The sequence below is a fragment of the Enhydra lutris genome, unplaced genomic scaffold (assembly GCF_002288905.1).
Source record: "Enhydra lutris kenyoni isolate GAN:26980312 unplaced genomic scaffold, ASM228890v2 scaffoldscaffold7, whole genome shotgun sequence".
NCBI classification, from domain to species: domain Eukaryota; kingdom Metazoa; phylum Chordata; class Mammalia; order Carnivora; family Mustelidae; genus Enhydra; species Enhydra lutris.
In genome coordinates, this window is record NW_019154091.1 from 34,842,355 (window position 1) to 34,865,573 (window position 23,219).

General features: G+C 39.8%; 1 protein-coding gene across 1 annotated transcript in view; it reads left to right on the top strand.

Annotated features, from left to right (window-relative positions):
- Positions 1–6,375: 6,375 nt before the first annotated feature.
- Positions 6,376–23,219, top strand: part of LOC111142234 (WNT inhibitory factor 1) — a 67,219-nt gene continuing 50,375 nt past the window's right edge. Inside the window, exons 1-2 of the mRNA XM_022495275.1 lie at positions 6,376–6,526; positions 7,040–7,179. Of these exons, the coding sequence (XP_022350983.1) occupies positions 6,379–6,526; positions 7,040–7,179 (288 nt within the window). The 5' untranslated portion in view covers positions 6,376–6,378. The remainder of the gene's footprint in view (positions 6,527–7,039; positions 7,180–23,219) is intronic.

Below are 23,219 nucleotides of genomic sequence, written 5' to 3' on the forward strand. Positions count from 1 at the left end.
GACAGTTTCTAAATAGGTCCTTACACATAAGTGAGTATTTTTCAAGGTTAGTACAAATGCTATTTGGTATTTTACCTGAAGGAAGCCAGTCACACAATCTGGCATTGTTTGATTTTGATTATTCCCATGAGTGGAAAGAAAATGTACCATGTTCAGGTTGTCCAGGGAAAAGAAAACTCAGGAACCTTGACATGACTATTTAAAATACTTTTTTAAAAAAATAATTTTTAAAATCAAATTTGTATATCTTTTCTTTTATACCTTTCAAGTATCTTACTTATAAAAAGGTCTTCCCCATTCTAAGCTTATAAACACATTCATCTATGTGTTCTACTAGATCTTTTATGATATTGTTTTTTATATGGTATAACAATTTTTAATTAATAGTTTATTAAAACATAATGTACATTAAAAAGTGCACAATCATAAGTGTGCAACTTAATGAGTTTTCACCAAATAAACATTCCCATGTATCTAACATCTGGATCAAGAAACAAAAATATAATCGGCATCTCAAAGCCCCTTTTATATCCCCTTCCCATCATTACCACCTTCCAAAGGTAATCCTTTCACTATCTTGACTTCTAATATCATGCATTAGTTTTTCTTATTTTTGAATTTTTAGTAGATGGCATTATCCAGTATGTACCCTTTTGGATTGTTTAGCACAAGATGATGTCTGCAAGATTCATCCATGCTGTGTGTAATTGTATTTGTATATTCTCACTGGTGTGTAGTATTTCAAGTACAAATAATAATAATTTATTAACTCATTCCACTGCCAATTGGTATTTGAGTTATTTCCATTTGGGGACCAAGATAAATAGTGCTGTTACAGTCTTTGGACACATATATACCCCTTCCTTTATTTTTTTTATTTTTTCTTTTTGACTAGGCTTATCTCTAGGAGTGGTATTGCTAAGTTGAGCTTTTGTAGTATGTTCAAATGTTTTTCCAAAATGACTGTATCATCCCAGCGGCCTGGGATCGATCCCCGAATCGGCTCCCTGCTCAGCAGAAAGCCTGCTCCCCCTTCTCCCACTCCCCCTGCTTGTATTCCCTCTCTTACTGTGTCTCTCTCTGTCAAATAAATAAAAATCCTTAAAAAAAATAAAGTGTACAAAATGATTGTATCAATTTATACTTTTCCCAGCAGTGTGTTTACACCCTCATCAACTTTACATAATCTTTCTTTTTTCATCTTAAGCATTCTGAGGGGTGTGAATTGGTTTCCCGCTGTGGTTTTAATTCACATTTCTCTGATGGCTAGTGATGGTGGGCTGTTTTTCATATGTTAATTGGGCATGTAAGTATGTGCTTTTGTGAAGTGCCTGTTCCCCTCTTTTGCCCATTTTCTACTGGATTGTTTCTCCTTTTTCTTATGGATTTGTAGACATTCTTTATATATTCTGGATAAGAATCCTATACATCCAAGTATCTTCTCCACACTGTGGTTTGTCTTTTCACTCTCCGTGCTATCTTTTGATAAAAGAAATTCTTAATTTTAATATGGTTCAATTTATCAATTTTTTCTCTTATTGTTGGTGCCTTCTGTATCCTGGTGAAACACCAATTATTTTTATTTCTTTAAAAATTTTTTAAGCAGATTTAATGGAATTTAGTTAACATAATAAACTGCACATATTTAAAGTGTATGATTTGGTTAAACTTTTGGAGTGACGGATAATGTACGTTATCTTGATTGTGATGCCAGTTTCATGATTGAACATCTATGTCACAACATCAATTTTAATGCTTCAATAATATTTCATGCTATAAAAGTGTTCTAATTGGTTTCTCATTCCTCTAATATTGGGCAATAAAATTGTTTTCCTCTTTTCCCCGATCACAAACAAAATAATAGCTGTTAAATGCCACAGAGGTGAAAGAGCCTGTATGAACAGGAAATAATGGATATGGTTTGTGGAAGACAAGATATGCTGGGTTGCTTAGCAATGCCTTTATGTGAGGGAAGAAGAGCAAGAGTGTTGCATGGAACTATGAGGAATGCTCAGGCTGTGCTGTGCCTCAGTAATGAGCTGTCATGTGTTGTGATGTACAGTTCTGAAGTGACAAAGTATGCAAGCAGCGTAGCAAGAAGTGTTGGCCCAGGGTGGTGACAGCTGCCTACTTTAGGAGAAACTGACTGAAGCAGGGAAGAAAAGACCTTTCTCCCTGCTTAAAAATGTTTTTAATCACAAGAGCATTTGCTCATTTTTTTTTAAATCAGGAAATGTGTGCATCAAGTGAAAAATCATGCCCCAGACCCACTTCCAATCCCTATCAACAACCCCTGGAAGTATTTTAGTATGTAAACTTTTAGACATTTTCTGTGCATCATATTAAAGACATACAAAGGTATACATACATACATATAAACTTTTTTTTTTTTTTAAACAGAACTGCTAATAAAAATAATGCTTGGCCGCTTGTTCTATTCACTTACTATCTGTAGTTCCCTTTCCATATCAGGGTGCTACAGGTGTGCCTGCTCCCCTCCTCCAAACACAGCTCAGGATGCAGCTGATATGCCCCAGTCTCAGGGCCAACACCTGGAGCTCTGGTTGAGGCAACGGGGCAGAGTGGGCAGCCCAAAGTCTACTTGCCTGGCAAGTGGGTGGCTGGGTACTGACAAGATCCTTCTCTATTGCAGGCTTTCCCACACAACAGCACTTCTAGGATGAGTGCTGATTTCAGCCCCCTCAGGCACCTTCCCCCTCCATCCCATGGCCTCTCCTCTAGTCCAAGAGTAGCGAACTCAGAACCCTACAGAAGCCCAGCAAGTCAAGTAAATGAGTGAAACAGGTTCAACAGAAGAGTGTTAGAACTGTCAGAGCAGAGGCCCGTTTGAACGGCAGCCACGACTCACACCACCACTCACACACGTCCCCTTGTAAGGGAGGAATATTGCCAGATCTCTAAATTTTCCTTGAAGAAGTCATGAGAAGCCTGGAAGAGTCTGGAGAAGCTAGAAATCCAAATTTTATGAGAAATCTTCTGATTTTCAATGTCAGCTAGCCAAATCTTTTGGGATGTACTTAGGTCTTCACCTTTTCTTTTCAAAATAAACTATATTTTAGAATAGTTTTAGATTTACAGAAAAATGGCAAAGATAGTTTAGAGAGCTCTTGTCTACCCTCATACTCATGTTCCCGTAATACTAGTACAGTAAATTGTTACAATTAAGGAGCCAATATTGATACATTAATATTAATTTATTCAGATTTCTTTAATTTTATCTGATATCCTTTTTCTGTTCCAGGATCCCATCTGGGATTTCACATTACATTTAGTTTTCATGTGTCCTTAGTCTCCTTTTGACTGGAGCAATTTCACAGATTTTCCTTGTTTTTGATGACCTTGACAGTTTCGAGCATTATCGTTTAGGTATTTTTCAAAATATCCTTGGTTTTTCTGATATTTTTCTCTCTATTAAACAAAAGTTATGGGTTTTCAGGATAAGGCCACAGAGATAAAGTGCCATTCTCAAAACATACCAAGGGTACACATATTATCAATATGACCTATCCTGGTTGATGTTGACCTTGATCACCTGGATGAGGTAATATGAGGTCTCTCAACTGTAAATTCTACCCACTGAGCCGCCAATAAATGGTAGAATTTTCATACTGAATGAGGTTGATTTGTAATACCACCTGGCACATTATTTCCAAATTTTTATCATTTGCAAATACATATTCTTACCTTTAATACAGAAACTGGAAACATGACCGCATTCTAAATGAAAAAGCCATTTTGCTCCTTAACAACAGAGAGTCAAGCCTGACTTAGGTCTTCAGTAGCCCTTCCCTCCCAAAAAAGATACACCCTGTTACTCTTGGAAATAGTATGACTGGCATATACCATATGTTCTTTCCTTCCCTTTAAAACCCAAGGAGTTCAAGATTTTTAAAAATAGTATGGTTTTCTAACTACAATTAATCTAACTTTTTGTAAGTGTCCACCGCTAAGGAGAAGTGAATAGAGGGGACCTTACCCAGAGGAAGTTGAATGAGGAGAGAATTTAGCCCCTCTTTTTCTCTACCAAAAAGTGCATTTTATGAGTATTTCCTACTTAGTATTTGATTATAACAACCTGTAGAGGGCGTCCTTGCACCAAGAGCCATAGGGGTTTGAGCGAGGCTAAGAGAAAAAAGTTTCAATTAAGACCACACTTTCGGGAATCAAAGGAAATGTCTATTGTGTTTTGAAATTATCTTTAATTGGGAGACAATTGGCATTGAAATGTCGAAGGGCTCTAAAGGTTGCCTAATGTATGTGAATACACTATATAAAGGAATAGTTACTGAAATGAATTCAAAATTAATAAAATGTTTGAAAAGAGGTAAATATATTTATTTTAAAGAAAGAATCTCTGTGAGGCTTGGGACCTAATTATGATTTACTTATCAGTATGAAGTGTAGTGACTAAAAGAATGGACTCTTAAATCAGGGTGCTTGGGTTTGAACCCTGATTCTGCCCCCTTACCAGCTGGGTAACACAAGCAACTTGCTGGGCTTTTGGGAACCGTGCTTCCCAACAGTAAAATGGAAATAATAACAGTACCTATTTAAAAGAGTTGAGGATTAAAAAGGCACTTTAATTTTTATTTTATTTTATTTTTTAGACACAGAGAGAGAGAGATCACAAGTAGGCAGAGAGAGGGGGGAAGCAGGCTCCCCGCTGAGCAGAGAGACCCATGCAGGGCTCCATCCCAGGACCCTGAGATCATGACCTGAGCCGAAGGCAGAGGCTTAACCCATTGAGCCACCCAGGCGCCCCTAGAAAGCACTTTAAAGTACTTATAAAGTTTGACGCTGCAAGTTCAAATCAGTCATAATTAGACATCTTGTCTAATTACTTGTAAAGATCAACAGTTGTAAAGTTGAAAATACTTCATAACAGGAAATACATATTCTTTTCTTTTTAGTAACTGCTCATGACCTAACAGTTACTTAACTTAATGCATGCACAAATTCGGCTTTTCTTCTGTTTCTGTTTGTTTTCCCCTCTTGAGGTGTCCACCACTCTACAAAGGACTGAGTGAAACACCACACCCTGGACACTTGATCCTTGGACATTTGTTGCAGCATCTGGGTGCTAAAGAACAAAGAGAAGTAAACAACCTTTTTCTGAGTCTGAAATCTTTCTAAGTATTGCTTTTGTTTTTGTTTTTTTACCTTTTGCTTCCATTTTCTTTGCATAGCCAAGGGATTAAGCAGGGGGCAAGTTAAGTCCCTTTTGCTGAGGTCGCATGGCTCTGTTAGACTACAGCCCACTGCCAGCCAACTACTCTTCCCATAGACAAGGCCAGAACCTTGGTCCTGCCCCCAAACGCCTGTGATTTCAGTACCACCTCGCGTGCCTCCAAGTTTCTGGAAACCTCAGCAAATATTAAAGCGTCCTACCCCCGACAGCGTCAGGTACGCCTGTCATCCAGCGTCCAGGGGAACCCTTCCTGGCGCCGCCGGGTGAGCAGGGAGAAGAGACTCCCCGAGCCGTGAAAGCACCCTCTTCGGGGTCTGTGCGGAATGGAAGCCCTGCGCGCCGAGCCAAGCCCAGCGCCTGCCATCAAGGGCACCCCAGGACCGCAGGTCGGGTTTTACACTGATGGGAATGCGCCAAGTATCAGCGTTGAGCTGCTCAGAGAGAAACGAGAGGCGCGGAAAGGGAGAAGTGAAGGAATACGCGCCTTGCCTCGGCACGGGCATGGGGATGGAAGTCGTTGTCGTCGTCGTCATCAGCATTATCATTACTGTCCTCAGCGCTCACTCAAGCCATGCGTGTCAGTTCTCGGGGTTCCCCCCAGGCCACGCCTCGCCAAGTAGGAGGCAGAGGCGAGAGATGGCCCAGGGGCCCCTCCCCACGCCGGGCTTGGCAACCGCCTACACCACGCGCCCCCTCCGCGCGCGCTCGCACCCGCGCCCCGCGGCGTGGACGCGGCCTCCGAGGGTCTCGCGCCGCCAGCGCGCGCGCTTCCCCCAGCGCCCCCCAGCGGCGGCCGACTGAGCCGCGCCACTCCTCGCACGCACCTCACTCGCGCCCTCCCTTCCCGTTCTTCCCTCTCGGGCTGTATTTAACCCTGGGGCTGTTGGCGTCGCCGTGCGTGCTGGCATCCCCTGCTTTGCCAGTCTTGCGTCTCCGCCGTCCCCGCTCCCTCCCGCGCCCCCTTCACCTCCCCGCCGGCGCCCGCTCTCCCCTCCCTCCTCCCTGCAGGCTCTCGCGGGCTCTCTCGCACCGGAGTCAGGGGGCTGCACGCCCGGCGGTCTAAGCGGGCGCAGCTTCGGCTGAGGGAGGACTTCGCGGCCGCAGGCTGGGTAGGTGAGGCAGAAGGAGGTTGAGCGGCGAGAGCCACCGGGAGGGAGGTTCGGAGGAGCATGGCCCGGAGAAGCGCCTTCCCCGCCGCCGCGCTCCGGCTGTGGAGCATCCTCCCGTACCTGCTGGTGCTGCGGGCGGAGGTCGGGCAGCCGCGGGAGGAGAGCCTGTACCTGTGGATCGATGCTCGCCAGGCGAGAGTACTCATAGGTAAGGCTCCCGCGCCCGCTGCCTTCGCTACCTGCGTCTCCGCTCTCTCCAGCGCTTCTGTTAAAGGGGAGATGCATGCATTTAAGTGTGTTTTTAAAACTTAATTTTCAAGGAAGGTTGCTCCCCTCCACCTTTTAATCAGCTCTTTTCCACCTGAAAGCGTAGGAACTTCTGTCTCCAGAGACCTAAGCTGATGTAGTTGTTCTGATCATGCTGTTGCTAGTTTCTACAACCCTGTGTTTTGGGGGTGGACCCCGCGTTTAGTAGCACCCGGTGACTGTATGTCCACTCCGTTTCCTGAAACCATGTGTCTGTTGGCACTGTTCTTATCACATACCGAGGAAAATTAGTGGGTTCCTAGACAGGTGCTTTGTGTATAGACGTGGCCCATACCAATTCTTTAGTGTTCTTTTTGCGTGCGTTTTCTGGTTTGGATTCTTTTAAGTCTGCCCCGTTTGATGGTTTTGTTTTGTTTTGTTTTGTTTTGTTTTGTTTTGTTTTGTTTTAAACCAGGATTTGAAGAAGATATCTTGATTGTTTCCGAAGGGAAAATGGCCCCTTTTACACATGATTTCAGAAAAGCACAACAGAGAATGCCAGCTATTCCTGTCAATATCCATTCCATGAATTTTACTTGGCAAGCTGCGGGGCAGGTAAGTACTGATAATCAGCAAGGGTGCAGAAAATTACCTTTTAATATCTCCACTGCCTGATGGCAGGTAGAAATAATACTCTGTAGTGTGTAGGCTGATACATTTTTACAACCATTAAGAGTGATTTCTCATGTGATCTCCAAAGCAAATAAAGAATTAACTTCCGCTTATTTAAACGTGTCACATAAAGATTCCCAAAGGAAAAAGGTAAGCAGTGTTCCTAAGCTTGCTATTTTGATATGACTCCATGTCTTCAGTCTGCTAGACACAAATACCAACGTCACTTCTTTCTATGATTATTGACATTAAAATTTAACATAATATCTATGCTAGAATAAAATATGTAAAACATATGGAAAAAAACAAAAAACACATAATATCTAAAAGACTCTTTGCTGTACTATGTGCCAATCACTTTTGACATTATTTGTACTTTATGACAAATTTTAAACTCTGTGAATATTTTTGACATTGTGATTTGAAAAAAAATTTTGAATGTTATTCACTGGAACAATGTAAATATTTCTGGTTGAAGTTCACAGCCTCAAAAAGTGTCTGTAAGAACATTTGTAAAATATTGCAGGCTATTGATTTTTTAAGTACCATTTACAATACTTTCGTATGCAAAAAGAAAACTGCAATATATTTTTATGAAGAAATATTTCTTTTATTTCTTAATACATTACCATCCTTTGTATGTTACCTTTTGTACAGTCCCAGTAATGCATAAATGACCTTTAATTTTGGAAAGAAAACAAGGATAAATATTATGTGAATTTAATTTCTTTTGTGCAGTTGGAGAATTTACTCTAGGGGACAAATAGTAATAACTTCTTTTGCTCATGAGTTGGTAAAATGTGTCCACTATGGAAATCATTGTAATTATAATTAAAATCACATTTTGGGGGCTTTTTTAATTCTAAATTTACTTAAATGGCTATTTTCATAAAGAATGTGATCCAGAAAACACTTTATAAAAAGTAATTATTTTGAATTGAGAAGCCACTTTGGGTCCCTCTAATTATCTGTTATATTTTGGGTGTGACCATGACCATTTTAAATGTGTTTTTCCCCTCAGGTCTGTTCTCTCCTTTTTTTTTTTTTTTTTTCTAAAAGAAACCAAATCTAGACCCATCAACATTTCCACGTTGTAAAAAAAGAAATAGATGTTTTGGATCCACTGAGGTTCATAACAGAAAAGCCATTTATTCTAATACCCCCATTTGGTAGATAAGTTCACTGAGGCTTCTATTGCTCTAAAGATTATTCCTTTTCTTCCTATAATTGCCTCTTCCTACTTTATGGACAATTGATTTTGGAATAGTGCGAAATCGGTAATAAAACATGAATGGCCTTTTTCCATCTCCTTTCTTTTCACCTGAATCTGTGTTTAATCACTTGGCAGATGAAATCAATATTAATTCTGTAGTTTTGAAAAGTATATTTTCTTTACCTACACTTTTATGAATTTATGAGAACCATTAGACGATAGCTTAACTTACACCCTTTCCTGACTGAAAAGTTTTGGTAACAGAAAATGTCAACAGTTCTTATTTATTTATTTCTCATATGCATTTGTCTTCTGGAGAATGGAATTTGAAGCAAAGCCTTAAATACCATGTCATCTCCCCTGTCGCTTTATAGCATAGTACGTGTTTGTAAGCACTGAAATATTGTTGAGTATAAAATGAATCACGAATCAATCTCAGGAATGTCCCTTGTAACGGATTAGAGAAGATATTGGAACTGGCTTGGAGATGAAGCTTCTAGCATCTTTTTCTCTCTTGTTTAGGTGTTTGATTGCCTCTGTGGATTATCTCAATACTCAGGGCAATGTTAACACCTCAGTTATCTTGCTTTTTACGTTCAGTCTGCTCTGGTTAGGTTACCACAGGTAACTACATGAACTCTGGGGTCTGTTTTAATTAGCTGGGAGGGTAAGTGAGGCGGGCAGGATCTACACAATATTGCCAAATAGGAGGACATTTAAAAGTATTATTTAAATTTTATTTATTTTACCCAATAAAGTTATGTGACTCCAGCAGCATAATTTTTGAAATGCATGGAAATTTTGAAAATGAGAAAAATAATCACTTCAATGCCAATTAAGTATTTTTTTTTTTCCAATTAAGTATTTTGAAAGGCATCTCTGGCTAAAGCCAAACCACATCAAAACAACTACATGGAAAATGAAAAGTTCATTCCATTATCCAGTTATTTCATCCAAATAATATCAAACATTTAGGATTTCAACACAAGCTAAAACACACAGCTGATTAACAAAATTTTAAACTTAATATAAAAGTGTTTTGGCAGCACGTGGAGAAAGTTAAACTGACATTAAGATTGAAGACCTAGAGGCAGTAGGTGTTATCTCTTTCCAATAAATTATTAGTCCATTAACCCAAAGTATTCTTGGGGCCATTTAAAAGAACTTTTATGTTCTACTTCAAACAAATGCAAATAAAAATTACAGTGCGATTCATTTCCCCACATCAAGTTGGTCAAGTTTTTAAGAGTGTTTTGAGTGTTTTGAGTATGTATGTTTTTGAGAATGGGGCCTGCTTATTATATGTGGCTGATGCCCCCGTTAGGCTTTGTGCAAGGCTATTTGATTCTGATAGCAAAAAGCTTGCTAGACATCTGTTGACTGGGAAATTTTTCTTCCAGAGATTCATCCTAAGGAAATCATTATGGATAGTAATAAAAATTTGTGTGCAAGACTCTTCCTCATATTGTGCTATTTTTTAAAAGTAAAAATAGGTAGAATTTAGAAGTCCAGTGACAGTGGCAGGAGAATACAATGAAGCATTAAGAAGAGTATTCTAGACATCAAAAAAAAAAAAAAAAGAATATTCTAGACATCTACTCAATACCATAGAAACATATTCATGACAGATTAGGTCAACAGCCTATCACAGTATATTCTGCTTGATTCCATTACAAAATACATAGGCAAACATAGGAATAAACAGCTGATGTATTAGAGGTTTTTAAATGATAGGGAACTAGGAAGGGTTATGAACACATTAATGTTCCTTACATATTGATAAATATTGCATTTGATACCCTGTATCTTTAGCCTGTAACCTCTGATTCTCCAAGGTGTCAATATTAGTTACATCTGTGTATATTACATTTTTATTTTTTCCACAATGAGTAGTGTGTATTGATTTATAATTTCAAAAACTATTTTACATTAAATATGTGCAAAAAGCTATACTTTAGAGTTTAAACTTGCATGATGTTCCACATTATAAATAGTTTACTTGTATTTATTATCTGGTATCATTTTTATACCATACATCACTCAACCAAATGGTAAAACAAACGGTTTTCATGACTGGATCATAACTATGGAGCCCAAATAATTCACTAATGCTTATCTGATTCTCATCAGTTTCTTTCAAGATCCCTAAAAATCTGCCTAGGAAGGCTTTCCTATCTAAAACTAGATGACCTGACCTCTTTCAGTGAAATCCTCATTTTCCATGGAAAACCCTGTCTCTACTTTATCTCCCATTTAAAATACTCATTTTCTGACATGCCCTTTTTCAAGGCCTTTAGATCAGAGAAGAATTTCTATTAAAGAGGTTTAGGCTCAAAAGATTTTTAGTAATTAAGGGAAAATACCCTTTATTGCTGTATATAACTTTTAATAGTTGATATTTTTCAATGAGGCATTCCTTATTCTAATTTTTCTCTAAACTTGGGACAGATAGGGGCCATGAGTGACCATTTTGGTTTTCTAAATGATGCACTAATTAAACATTTTATTTGGAAAATAACCCTTTCTAAAACTAATGGCTTTCAAATAAAACTTTAATGAGAAGTTTTGTTAGACAAATCTGAATTCTAATATTAGGACACCGCTGCTGATTTCCATATGAACCAATTTGGTTCAAGGCCAAAATTTTTTGTTCCTATAGATTATATGTATATATTTTTATTTATAAAAATCATATAGACTTGATTTTAGTAACTGTAATATATTCTATCACCTACATATAGATGCTAAGATACTATGAATCTAGTACCCAGTTAATTGGGCATCTTTTTATGTTCGCTTTTTTTTTTTTTATAGCCATGGTGATGGATTTATGCTGAGCCATTTGTACTAGTTTTCCAACCTCCTTGTGACCAAATGCCTGGATTTCTGAGATGGTTGGCAAGGGTTGGGGTGAAATTGGTGTGTATGGAATAGAAATTCTCTGGGTGAAGATAGCCAGCCAGTATTAACTTCCAGCCTACCACATGGGTTACCAAGCAAGCTCTAACCATCTGTAACAACAGGTCCAGATCTTAAAGTAAGCTTGTTATCATGTATGATGGTCACAATTCTTATAGCCGCTAGAAGTCAGTGATAGAGCCTCATTTTTCTCAATTGCAGGATGTTTAAAAACAAAACTGTAAAGTGTTACTGTGGATACAGGAAGGGAAGAGGAGAATTTTGTCTGCTGTCCTGGGAAGTAGGGGGTCACATGTATATCTTAGAAGAATTGATTATTGAGTTAAGCTGTAGAAATGTGTTATGTATCACCATAGAAAACAAAATACTGCAAATGCTGAAGATAAAGCCAGTGAGTGCAATATTTATCAATATATAAGGAGTAGTAATGTGTTCATAACCCTTCGTAGCTCCCTATCAATTAAAAAACTTCTCAAATTATTTCAAACTGTCAGAAGCAAGAACAATAATAACACAAGATCAAGTATAAGGAAAGCTCAAGAACTTTACGTGGATAGTGGTGTCTTTGTGAATGACTCCAGCCAGCAGCATCCACATTTAACTTTAAACTGAGGAAGGTACTGTTGGCAAAAGAACAGTCAAAAACAAATCATTTTCCTGAGAATTGACTCATATTTTTGCGATTTTTTTTAAAAAGTGGAATCCTTCTCCTGACATCTTTCCGTAATGTGAACTAGATAATCTAATTCTGTCATTTAAATGCCCCTAAAGCTCCAGATAGCTTGTTTTTGCAATATAGTGTTTGATACAATGTCACACTGGTCCCATTAAACTAGCCATAGTTTGTGGTCTCAAATTTCCCATTGGACTGGTTGAGGAAAGGAGACTTGTATGAACATGTTTCTCTCTTTTCTCCCCTTGACAAAAATGAAAGAAAGGCAACAGAGAAGTGAATTTTAACTCAAATGCTTCCTCTCCCTCTTCAAAGGACTGCCAAATACCTTAACTATCCTCTTCTAATTCCATAAGTTATGATAACACTGATTATTAGTATATAAGTCCCTTAATGTGTACTGTCCACATTTTTTTCCCTAGTGGAGTTATGATCGTTTTGATAGTTACAATCCAAGTGGTTGGATACTTTCCTGCTCCTGGGGTTTGCCATCATACCTTTGCAGTGGTGTTTTTTGTCACCCAGTGGAGGAAATGCCTTGGTTTTTTACCCCTGGTCCATGGTTTCAAAGTGGGAATGTGAATATGTTTACATACTGTGAGCATGATTTTTTTCAGAAGGTACTCATATCAAAAACACAGCTTTAAACTTTTAATGTTTAGATTCTGCTAGGCTGTGGTATTTTGCATTGTGGTGTTGTGGACATGCCACTAGGGATCAAAGAGTAATTTTGCAGAGAGCCCATTTCATTTAGCAAAGCAGGCATGTGCCAGCCATCTGTTGTATGTGCTGATAGAAAACAGCAGTAAGTTTCTCAAACTTCTGCCAGAAAAAAAAAAAAAAGCCTTTATTGCTTAGAGGAGATGAGTTACAAGGTACCTTGTAAGTCACATCTGGTTCTATAGCGATTTACATGGCACAAATGTAAACTCTGCTAGGTCTTCCTTACACGGTGGTATAAAGGCGTGTAAACAAGCCCTTCACCACTATCCTCTACATTTATTCTAGACTTTAGAATCCTTGCAGAAATAAAAATCTTTTAAATTGTCGTGGTGAAGTGGAAAGGAATGATATTCAGTAAAGCATTTTGCTTTGGATTAAACTCATTTCTCTTCAATGTCCCTGATGTGTTGTGAGAGGAAAAGTTTGGGGATTAAGAGTTTAGTGAAAATGTTCTTCATCCTGTAGCTGGATATCTGGAGGAGACATTGGCAAGTCAGGACTTCTTTTGCTGCAATAAGTTAACCAACTTGTCCCATTTGCCAGCCTGGGAGTAACTTGGTTACGTTGCTGTGAACCCTTCCTGGATGGTGAGTGGTTCTCCCCTGCAGTGTTTCTCTGCCTCAAGCACTCAGTCAATCAATAAACATAGACACTGACATGCAAAGAAGAATAAGCATGGTCCCAGCCCTCAGGAAGCTGATAGTCTAGGAAGCAAATATCCATCATGCTCATCCAAATGAGCTTAGAAAGTATAGGATTGGTTGAGAACACAAAGAAGGCCACTCTTTTCCCTGCCTGGAGGAACGAGGGGCAGGAGCTCTTCACTGAGCTTACGGAGCAGGTGATGTCTGAATTAATTACTGAAGGATGAGGAAGCTTTCATCAGACCACCAGGGGAGGAAAAACACCTTCCAAGTGGAGAGTTCAGGATGTACAAGTGCATGGAGGTCTTAAAGGAGAAGGCATGTTCTAGGTGATCATGAGGGGTCTCGGATCCCCTCTGAGAGGTAACAGAAATTCAGTGAAGGGGCCATCAAAGTCAAATAATGGAGAATTATTATGGGGGAGGACAAGAAGGTAGAAACAATTCAGGGAGATTTCTTTCTTCTCTGTTGTGAAAACAATAGACAACATTTTGCAGGTTTGTCCCAGGGATATACTAAGTAAATCTTTGGTTTTTGTGTTGGGTGAACAGTGGCTTTTCTACAATCATCAATTAGCTCTTTTTTCTTATTAAACTTTTGGAAAATTTTGTGATGATTAGTCTCAGCTCCAGGTTAAATTATTTTTGGCAAATAAAGCACAGAACTATAAAAAATGGCATTTTGCAAATGCATAGAACTTTTTAGAAAATCAATTTAATTTTCTAATAGAACTAGAACTTTGAATTTAATATAGAAAGAAGCTTAAAAAGGACAATAATATGTTGATTTGTGAAAGAATTGATTTAGCATCTGTATTCTACCCCCATACCTTTCTAAGTATCAAGAAAAGTATAATAACAGTATAGAAATTATATCTGGCAGGCGATGCTTCCATTTAAATGATAAGTGGACACTGGACATAGAGTTACTTAAAATAAGCCTGCTTCTTCAAGTATTTGACTTTCTTTTAAAACTTATAGTTAAAACTCTAAAGTCAGGGGCTCCCGGGTGGCTCAGTCTGTTAGGCATCCAACTCTTGATAACATCTCAGGTCATGATCTCAGGATCGTGGAATCGAGCCCTGTGTGTGGCTCCGTGCTAAGTGGGAAGTCTGCTTGAGAGCCTCTCTCTGCCCTTGCTCTCCCCTCCAGCAAATGTGTGCATGCGCACATGCGCACACACACACGCATGCACACACTTTCTCTCAAATAAACAAATAAAATAAATCTTTTTTAAAAACCTTCTAAAGTCATAGGACAATTTCTGCTCTCTTTTTTCTCAGGCAAACATGTGGATTTTGTCTTCTTTTTGAATTTTATAGATGAACGTGATTAAAGAATCTTGAAAATTGTCAGCATCTTTTGCAATGCATTTACCTTTTCAGTCTCATAGAGCAGCTACATCTGTGTGAGCCTGAGATGGGACAGATTCAGGATTGACTTCTTAGCTGATAATATGAGGAAGGGCATGAACACAGTACTTGCTCTGAGGCTCTCGGACAGAACACAACTCACATCCTGGGGAGGCAAAATATGATCAAGGACCAATTCTTTGCCCTTGAGAAAACTGGACGCTAACCAGAGAGGCAGATATAAACAAACAGATCATCCTAATAATTGCTGGGAAGTGGTACTATAGCAACACTAAGACATTCCCAGGATATAGTGAGAGCACAGAGGAGAAGTAACTCCAGAGCTGAGTCTGACTATTGAGTTAGCCAAGAAAAAATATGGAAGAGGGGATGGTTTTTAGGGAAAGGAAACAGCTTAAGGCAAATATAGAGACCAGAAAGACATTATCTGGGAACCAATACTTTGGTGTGACTGGCGTGTATGTGCAAGTAGGAAGTAAAGAGGTGGGCAGGGGCTAAGTCCTAGAGGACTTTGTCCAGCATGGTAATGCATCTGGGATTTACTCTACAGACAATGTGGAGTCAGTTCATGAAAAAGTATTAAGCAGAGGACAGTAGCATCAGATTACATATTTAGATCCTTGTGTCATGGGATAGAAAATAACTTGGAGGGTGCTTGACTGCAAGGAGAGAAATCAAAGATAATAGGATACAAGATCAGGGATGAAGGAAGGGGAAAATAGATTGGGGCAATATTTAGGAGGAAAAAAATCCAAAAATCTTGGTGCTAGGAATAAAGAGCATCACATTTCCTCCACTATCTGCTTCATTAACTGTTAGCCTTTGCCCCCTACCCCCAAACTCGTCCTTCCTGCCCCAGGGCCTTTGCACATGAAGTTGTCTCTGCCTAGAATTCACTGCTGCTAGATTTCTGTGTGTCTTGCTCACTCATTTCCCCCATGTGCAATCAAATTTCACCTCCTCTAACATACTTTCCCCTGCCTCACCTCTGTAAAACAACCACCACTACCCTCATTACTCTTGAGTCTGCTTCTCTACTGTATATTTTTATGGTCCTTAGAATAATGATTGAACCTAATTATATTTGATTATAATTGTTCAATGCTCCCATTCAATGTAAGCTCATGAGAACAAAGACTTTGTCTTATTCACCATGTAAGTACTCCAGGTCCTACAACAGTTCCTGACACATGATAAGCAGTTGATAACTATTTGTTGAATGAATTAATATATAAGGTAGATCCCATTATTATTCCCATTCAATAGATAAAGCAACTGAGGCAGAGAGGAGCAAGAGAAACATAGGTAGTAAGTGACAGAGCTGGAATTCAAACCTAGACAGCTGAGATTCAGAGCCCTTGCTCTGATAAGTGCTAAACAGAGGTATGAGCAGAATGGGAACACAGAGGAGGCAACAGCTAACTTTGGCTGAGGAAGAAGGGGAAGACTTTGCCAGAGAAGATACAACAATTGAACTGGGACTTAAAGCTGTGTAATCAGCTGAGACAGGAGTCAGGTGTAGGGAGGAGGGCTATTCCAGACAGAGGCAAAGGAGATGTGAAAGCGCATTCTAGGAGAGGCTAATGGTGCCCTAGAAGGCGCTGGATGTATGCAACCGAAAATATTGGGGGCCCAGTCTGGGGACGCCATGTGTGTGTTTGTGAGGAGAAGAGGCTGGATGTTTGGGAAGAGCCAGAGGGAGAAATAGTAGAACCGATAGAAAGGTCAGTTAACCCAGTTCTTTTATCTATAAGAGAAGCAGTTTGGATTACCTCTAAGTGCCTTCCAAATTCTAAAATACTATGATTCTATCTCTTAAGTAAAATATCTTCAATCATTTAACATTAATGGTAATACCTTCATTCAAATTGTGGTAACTGTCTCTGTTTTATTTAGAACAGATTTAGAAAGATTCTTCCTCCAAATTTGTCTTATTTATTGTCAAATTTAAAGAGGTTCATCTCAGAATACTCTTTTATTTATTCAACGTTGATGATAATTGTCAATACTTGTGTAACACATACTCTTGCCCCATCACTTTGCTAATAGTCTCTCATCAGATCTTCACAGACAGCATGAGTTAAGCACTAGTATGATCCCCAGTTTATAAAATGAGGAAACTAGGGCACAAGGAAGTCAAATTATTTGCCCAAGACCATGCAGTATATATGGCTTTATACTTCAGAGATCTCTCTGTGACAAACTTCTGGAATGTCTTCTCACTTAGAAAATAACAATTCAAAGAACATTTATCAAAGCTTATTATGTGTTAGGTTCTGAGAATACAAATTCTAATTGATCTAACTGCTTTCTAGGAATCTGCCAGGTGGTGGTGAAGACTGGCATAGAAGGCAATAATTGGGTTGAGTTCTCAGGGCCTACATGTATGGTTGGATGGGATTTTTTTGTTGTTGCATAAGGTAACCCGACCAAAGTGGCAAGTTTAACCTGCCCGAAGTGAAATCCAGCTCACTTCACTTGTCAAGTCTGATAGTGTGCTACAGAGCTACCTCTGTCCAGAGGGGACATTTCTACCTAATTTGCACAGAACCTTCATGTGGACTAGGTGACCCTCATTAAATGCCCTAAGAGAAGTGCTGTGGGAGCATAAAGTCAGAGGGTTTTGCCATTGATCGGGTAAATTTACAATTACTTATATTCCAAAGAAGATATCACAGAAGAGGTAACATCTAACCTGGGTCATGAAAAATGTTCAGTAGGCAGAGAGTGACCTAGGCAGGTGGGGCTGGACGAGGCATTCTATGTATACTGAATGACCCAGAGGAAAGTACACAAGATTACAAAATCAGTGTATATTTGGAGAAGGATTATCAGTCCCCAAAAGCTTGGGAAGATTATGATTTCTGTATGCCATAGTTGACTTGTCTTACAGAAGAAAATAGCATAATAACGTAGATGGTAATGTCATGTCTGCATGAAAGCAGACTTTGGTGGAAAGATAATTTTGGTAGCAGAGGAACAGTAGATGCTGGGGTTCCTGGCCGAGGACTAGGACCCAATTAGGAAATTATTTAAGACATTCCCAGGTGACAAGAGCGTGAAAGAAGGTGGGCAGTGAGGAGAGGGGGGTAAGGAGCAGATTCCAGAGATATCTGTCAGTATAATTGACACGAGGGTGTTTTGGAAATGAGGGACTAGAGGATGACTCCCGAGATGGATGGACAGATGCTTGGATAGTTATGTCTTAACTGAGAAAGTAATTACAGGAGCAAGAGCAGAACAGTTTGAGGTACAAAAGCAGTGCAGCCCATTTGGAAATTCTTGAACACGAATTTTCTGCTGAACATTCAGATGGCAGAGTCTGGTATGAATTTGAAAATTTGAGTCTAGAGCGAAGATATGAGATGTAGAATAGAAAGACTGATTTTGGAGATCTGGGGGACTTCTTCTGGACCTCCCTTCCTTCCTTCCTTATTTTGACCTCAACTCAGTAAATAGCTGAGGACTTACCTAATGCCAAAGCTTGTGCTGAGTGCTAAAATATATACATATGTAAATTGTATATGAAGATTACCCTCAAGGAGATCAAGCTTGGCCTCAGCCTAGTGTCACAACAGAGATGAACAAAACAACAACAGTGCAATATTAAATGTGTTATAATTATAAGATGAAAAAGGTGCATAACTCTGATGGGAGAGGTATGAGTTAACCTACATAGGGTTCCTGGTGTTCTTCAGGGTATAGCCTGAAACCTATAAAACTAATATATGCACACTTGCAATATATGCTTACCTTCATGGCTTTCATGTACTCGAGATAGTTTGACCTCATGTATTCTGCCTCCTACTTGCCATTATTACTACTATTGTTTTGGAAATGAACATGACAGGTGTCTCTATACCACTAGGTGACAGAGAACATCATTGCTCCAGAATTAAGCATCTAGAACTACTCTTGAGGAAATGGTCTGTGTGGGCTGAAGATAGTCCTGAATAAACCTGTGCCATAGGGTTTGTTTGTATGTCTTGTTTACAAGGGCTGTTCAGTATTAGTCATGGGTGCACCCCCCAGGGGGGGTGATTCACATCTGAAGTCAAGTCCACACAGATTATCTCCTACTTAAGGCAATACCCAGATGGATCCCCAATAAACTTGTAAAATTACTCTGATATCTACCTTTTGAGGACTTAGAGAAGCTATTTGATTCCTGTCGCTTGTAACTTCAACCAATATTCCTGTTTCCAGTTGGAACTTGATTAAGACTTTGAAATTGTATTTATATTGCTGTCACTTACAGCAGTAGCCAGCAGGTGGCAATGTGAAAGTTATTTCTTGTGGAATTTTACCCCTCAACAGTTCTTAAGCCTGTGGGGGTGGGTGCTCTCTGTCTAACAGAGACCAATTTGTGGGATACTATGATATGACATAACTCATTTCAATGGACCATTTATATATTGAGTTAGGGGAAAAAAACCGTTTCAAATTCCATGTCGCTGAAACCATTAAGACTCAGCATAGATTTGAGAACTCATCCTAAATAACTTCAAATGTGAATGATTTCATTTTACATATATTTTCTATTTCCTCCTTTTAAACAATTGCTCGATTTCAGGCTGGAGTCAAGCTTTGAATATCTCTCCATATTCATACAGTGTTTTCTTTGCCTTCCCTGCCTGTATCTTTAGGTGTCAGCAGAATAACAGTGTTAGAAGAGATCCCAAAGCTCCTCTACCCCATCAAGCCCAACTTTTTCTGAAGCATCCCTGAATCATGGTCTCTCAAACCCTAGTTGAACATGCTTGGTGGCATGGAACTTACTAGGGCAGATGTTCCTCAATACTTTTTTTTTTTTTTGAAAAAAAAAATTTTTTTTAAGATTTTATTCATTTTAGAGAGAGAGAGATAACAAGCAGGCAGAGAGGCAGGCAGAGAGAGAGAGAGGGGAGGAAGCAGGCTCCCTGTGGAGCAGAGAGTCCGACGCGGGGCTGGATCCCAGGACCCTGGGACCATGACCTGAGCCACAGCCAAAGGCAGAAGCTTTAACCCACAGGGCCACCCAGGCGCCCCTCTACTCTTTATATTCTGATGAGAAGAGAGTTCATTGCTAGAATAAGAGATTACTTCTAGAAATGTGAAATCATCTTTTAGTTTATAAAACTTGTGTGATAAACTAGAGAAGAAGGGAAGAGGGGAAGAGAAAAAGGAAAATAACTAACAATATGGTATTCTATGTGCCAGCTATTGTGCTAATGATCACTTTTCCTCACTATCTAGTTTAACTCAACAACCTACGAGATAAGCGCTACAAATATTCCCACTTTACAGAAATGGCAACTGGGTCACAAAAACGTAATGTAACTTGCCTAAGGTCACATGACTAGTGGGTAGTGGGGCCAGGATTTAAACTCAGGTAATCTGACTCCAGAATCCATGAGGAAACTGCAACCTGAGCTCTTTAAAACAAAGATTTTTTTCCTGAATCAGATCTTTATTCTTTGGAGAGTCTATTGCACGCACACCGTGTGCTGTAGAACATGAGTTAGATAAGGATGCTGACCGATAAGAGCTGACACTCTTAAAGGAGGCTGAAATAGCATGGCTTTTGTAAATATTAAGTGGACTCACTTGACATTGTAATTTGTAGTAGGTTAAAATGGTTAAATATCATGTGATTTAACCTAATAACAAGAACTGTCATTGATGAGCTATTTACCATGAGCCAGCCCCTATTCTAAGTAATTTATATGGATTACCTAATTTCATTCTTGGACCAAGTCTGTGACCTGAAGATACTATTTTTATCTCCATCGAAACACATGAGACGGGGCGCCTGGGTGGCTCAGTCATTAAGTGTCTGCCTTTGGCTCAGGTCATGGTCTCACCGTCCTGGGATCGAGCCCCGTATTGGGATCTGCGGGAAGCCTGCTTCTCCCTCTCCCATTCCCCCTGCTTGTGTTCCCTCTCTCACTGTCTCTCTCTCTCTCTCTCTCTGTCAAATAAATAAATAAATAAAATCTTTAAAAAATAAAACATATGAGAAGGCTGAGGTGCTGAGAAATTAGGTAACTTTTCCAGGATCATACCTTAGTCATCTGTAGAGCCTGGGTGTGAACCCTGGCTGTTGGATGCCAAAGTAGGGATATGGAAATATATATTATTTCACTTCTGTGTCACACAAGAGTAGGCTGATCTGTTGATCCAAATCAATTTTTTTAAGGATTTTATTTTTATTTATTTATTTGACACAGAGAAAGAGAGATCATAGGCAGAGAGGCAGGTAGAGAGAGAGAGGAGGAAGCAGGCTCCCTGCTGAGCAGAGAGCCCAATGTGGGGCTCAATCCCAGGACCCTGAGATCATGGCCTGAGCCGAAGGCAGAGGCTTTAACCGATTGAGCCACCCAGGCACCCCCCAGATCAATTTTTAATGAAGCAGCTTCATTTAGAGTGTTCTACCTTACAAGGCAGATACCAGATTAACTAAGTCAAGATCTCGCTTAGAAGCTAAATGGAACGAATACAAAGTCCATTTGACTCCAGACTGGCTGATTGTCTCTGGTTCCCAAAGTTTGGTCATTAAATGTATCTGATTTCTTGGGTATCAGCAGGCTTGAATTTGGAGAGTTATCGTTGCCTGTCCTATGTTGTCTAGGGTTTAAGGGAACATTTACTCAGTGAGGGAGACTATGCAAATTGGTACAGCTCTCTTGAATTAAGGTAAGAGTTTTCTATCATTAATAACAGTGACACCTTTCTGTATTGCACTTAATAGTTTGAAACATGCTGGGGCGCCTGGGTGGCTCAGCGGGTTAAGGCCTCTGCCTTCGGCTCAGGTCGTGATCCCGGGGTCCTGGGATCGAGCCCCACATCGGGCTCTCTGTGAAGCAGGGAGCCTGCTTCCCTTCCTCTCTCTCTGCCTGCCTCTCTGTCTACTTGTGATCTCTGTCTGTCAAATAAATAAAATAAAATCTTTAAAAAAAAATAGTTTGAAACATGCTTTCATTTGTCTATTGAGTTCATCAGTCCTAATAACTGAAAAGTCATGCATTGCTGACTGTGTAGATAATTAAATATGAGGAATAACTGTGGTAATTTGCAATGAATGGCCTTTAGCCCAAAGTAAAATAACTCAAACCTGATCTTTAATAGCTGTGCATTCTTCTATAATGCATGAAAAGATTTGCATTTGTAATTTTATAGAAATACTTTTGCCTTTTGATAAAAATAAATAAAGGCCCATTTGATAAATACCTATTTTAATGATATGGAACCCTTCTCAGTGGAGAATGTAAGTGGGTTACCATTCCATGCCACGGTAAGTGTAGAAATAATTACCCTTCATCTGTTTTCATACTTGGTATTTCAGATCTCTGTTGCCATCAGTTCCTTGAGAAACTCTGCATGGTCAAGACTTTACTAGACTGGTATTTACATGATTGTAGAAAGTTTCCCCCTTAATATAAAACCCTTCACGTTAAGGGAGGTGATTGAATCTGCCCTTTTGAGTGGGGCATGGGGCCAGCACTAGGGGGAGTGAGACAAGCAAAACACTCCGGGTGCCTGTGTGAACCTAGGAGTGAGCGCCTCCATAAATTTACACTCTGTGTACCTTGATCACCTCTCCCTCGTCCAGGCCCTGACCGCACCAGAGAACAGGATATGTGATGGTTAATGTTACGTGTCCACTTGACTGGGCCACCAGGTGTCCAGACATTTGGTCAGACATTATTCTGGATACATCTGTGAGGGTGTTTTTTGGATGAGTTTAACATTTGAATTGGTAAAGTGAAGGCATGTGGTGCACCCCAGTGTGGATGGGCCTCCTCTGATCAGGTGAAGGCCTGAAGGGAACAAAAAGGCTGACCCTCCCATGAGCAAGAGTGAACTCCTTCTGCCTGACTGCCTAGAAGCTAAACACTGGCTCTCTGGGGTCTTGAGCCTGCCTGCTTTCAGACTGGTCCTTACACCACTACCTCTTCTCAGTCTTCAGCTTGCCAGCTGCAGATCTCAGGCTCCCCAGCATAATCACACGAACCAACTCCTTATTATGTATCTATCTACCTCCTTTATATCTCTATCTGTCCATTTATTATTAGTCTATCTCTCTACATCTATCATATTGATTCTTTCTGGAGAGCTCTAATACACTGTTTTCTCTGTCTTAGCTGCCTAACAGGAGGAGAAGTGACTATCAAAGAGAAGTGAACGGCAACATGGGCGAAATCTTGATCAACTTAAATGCTTGGGGACTTGGTTTCTTCAAGTGCTGAAAGGAAATCATTAATTTACTTCTTACACTGGCAGCAAAACGCAGTGGCATAATATGTACAAAGTACTTGACACATAGTCGACACTAAAAAAGTGGGGTCTTTTCTTCCTTTTGTATTAATGAGCTGTTAGTGCTAAGAGGGAGCCATGAAGCCAAAGAAAGGTAATCAGCCAGATCCCAGGCTAGGGAGTGTGCTGGCCAGGTGCCCAAAT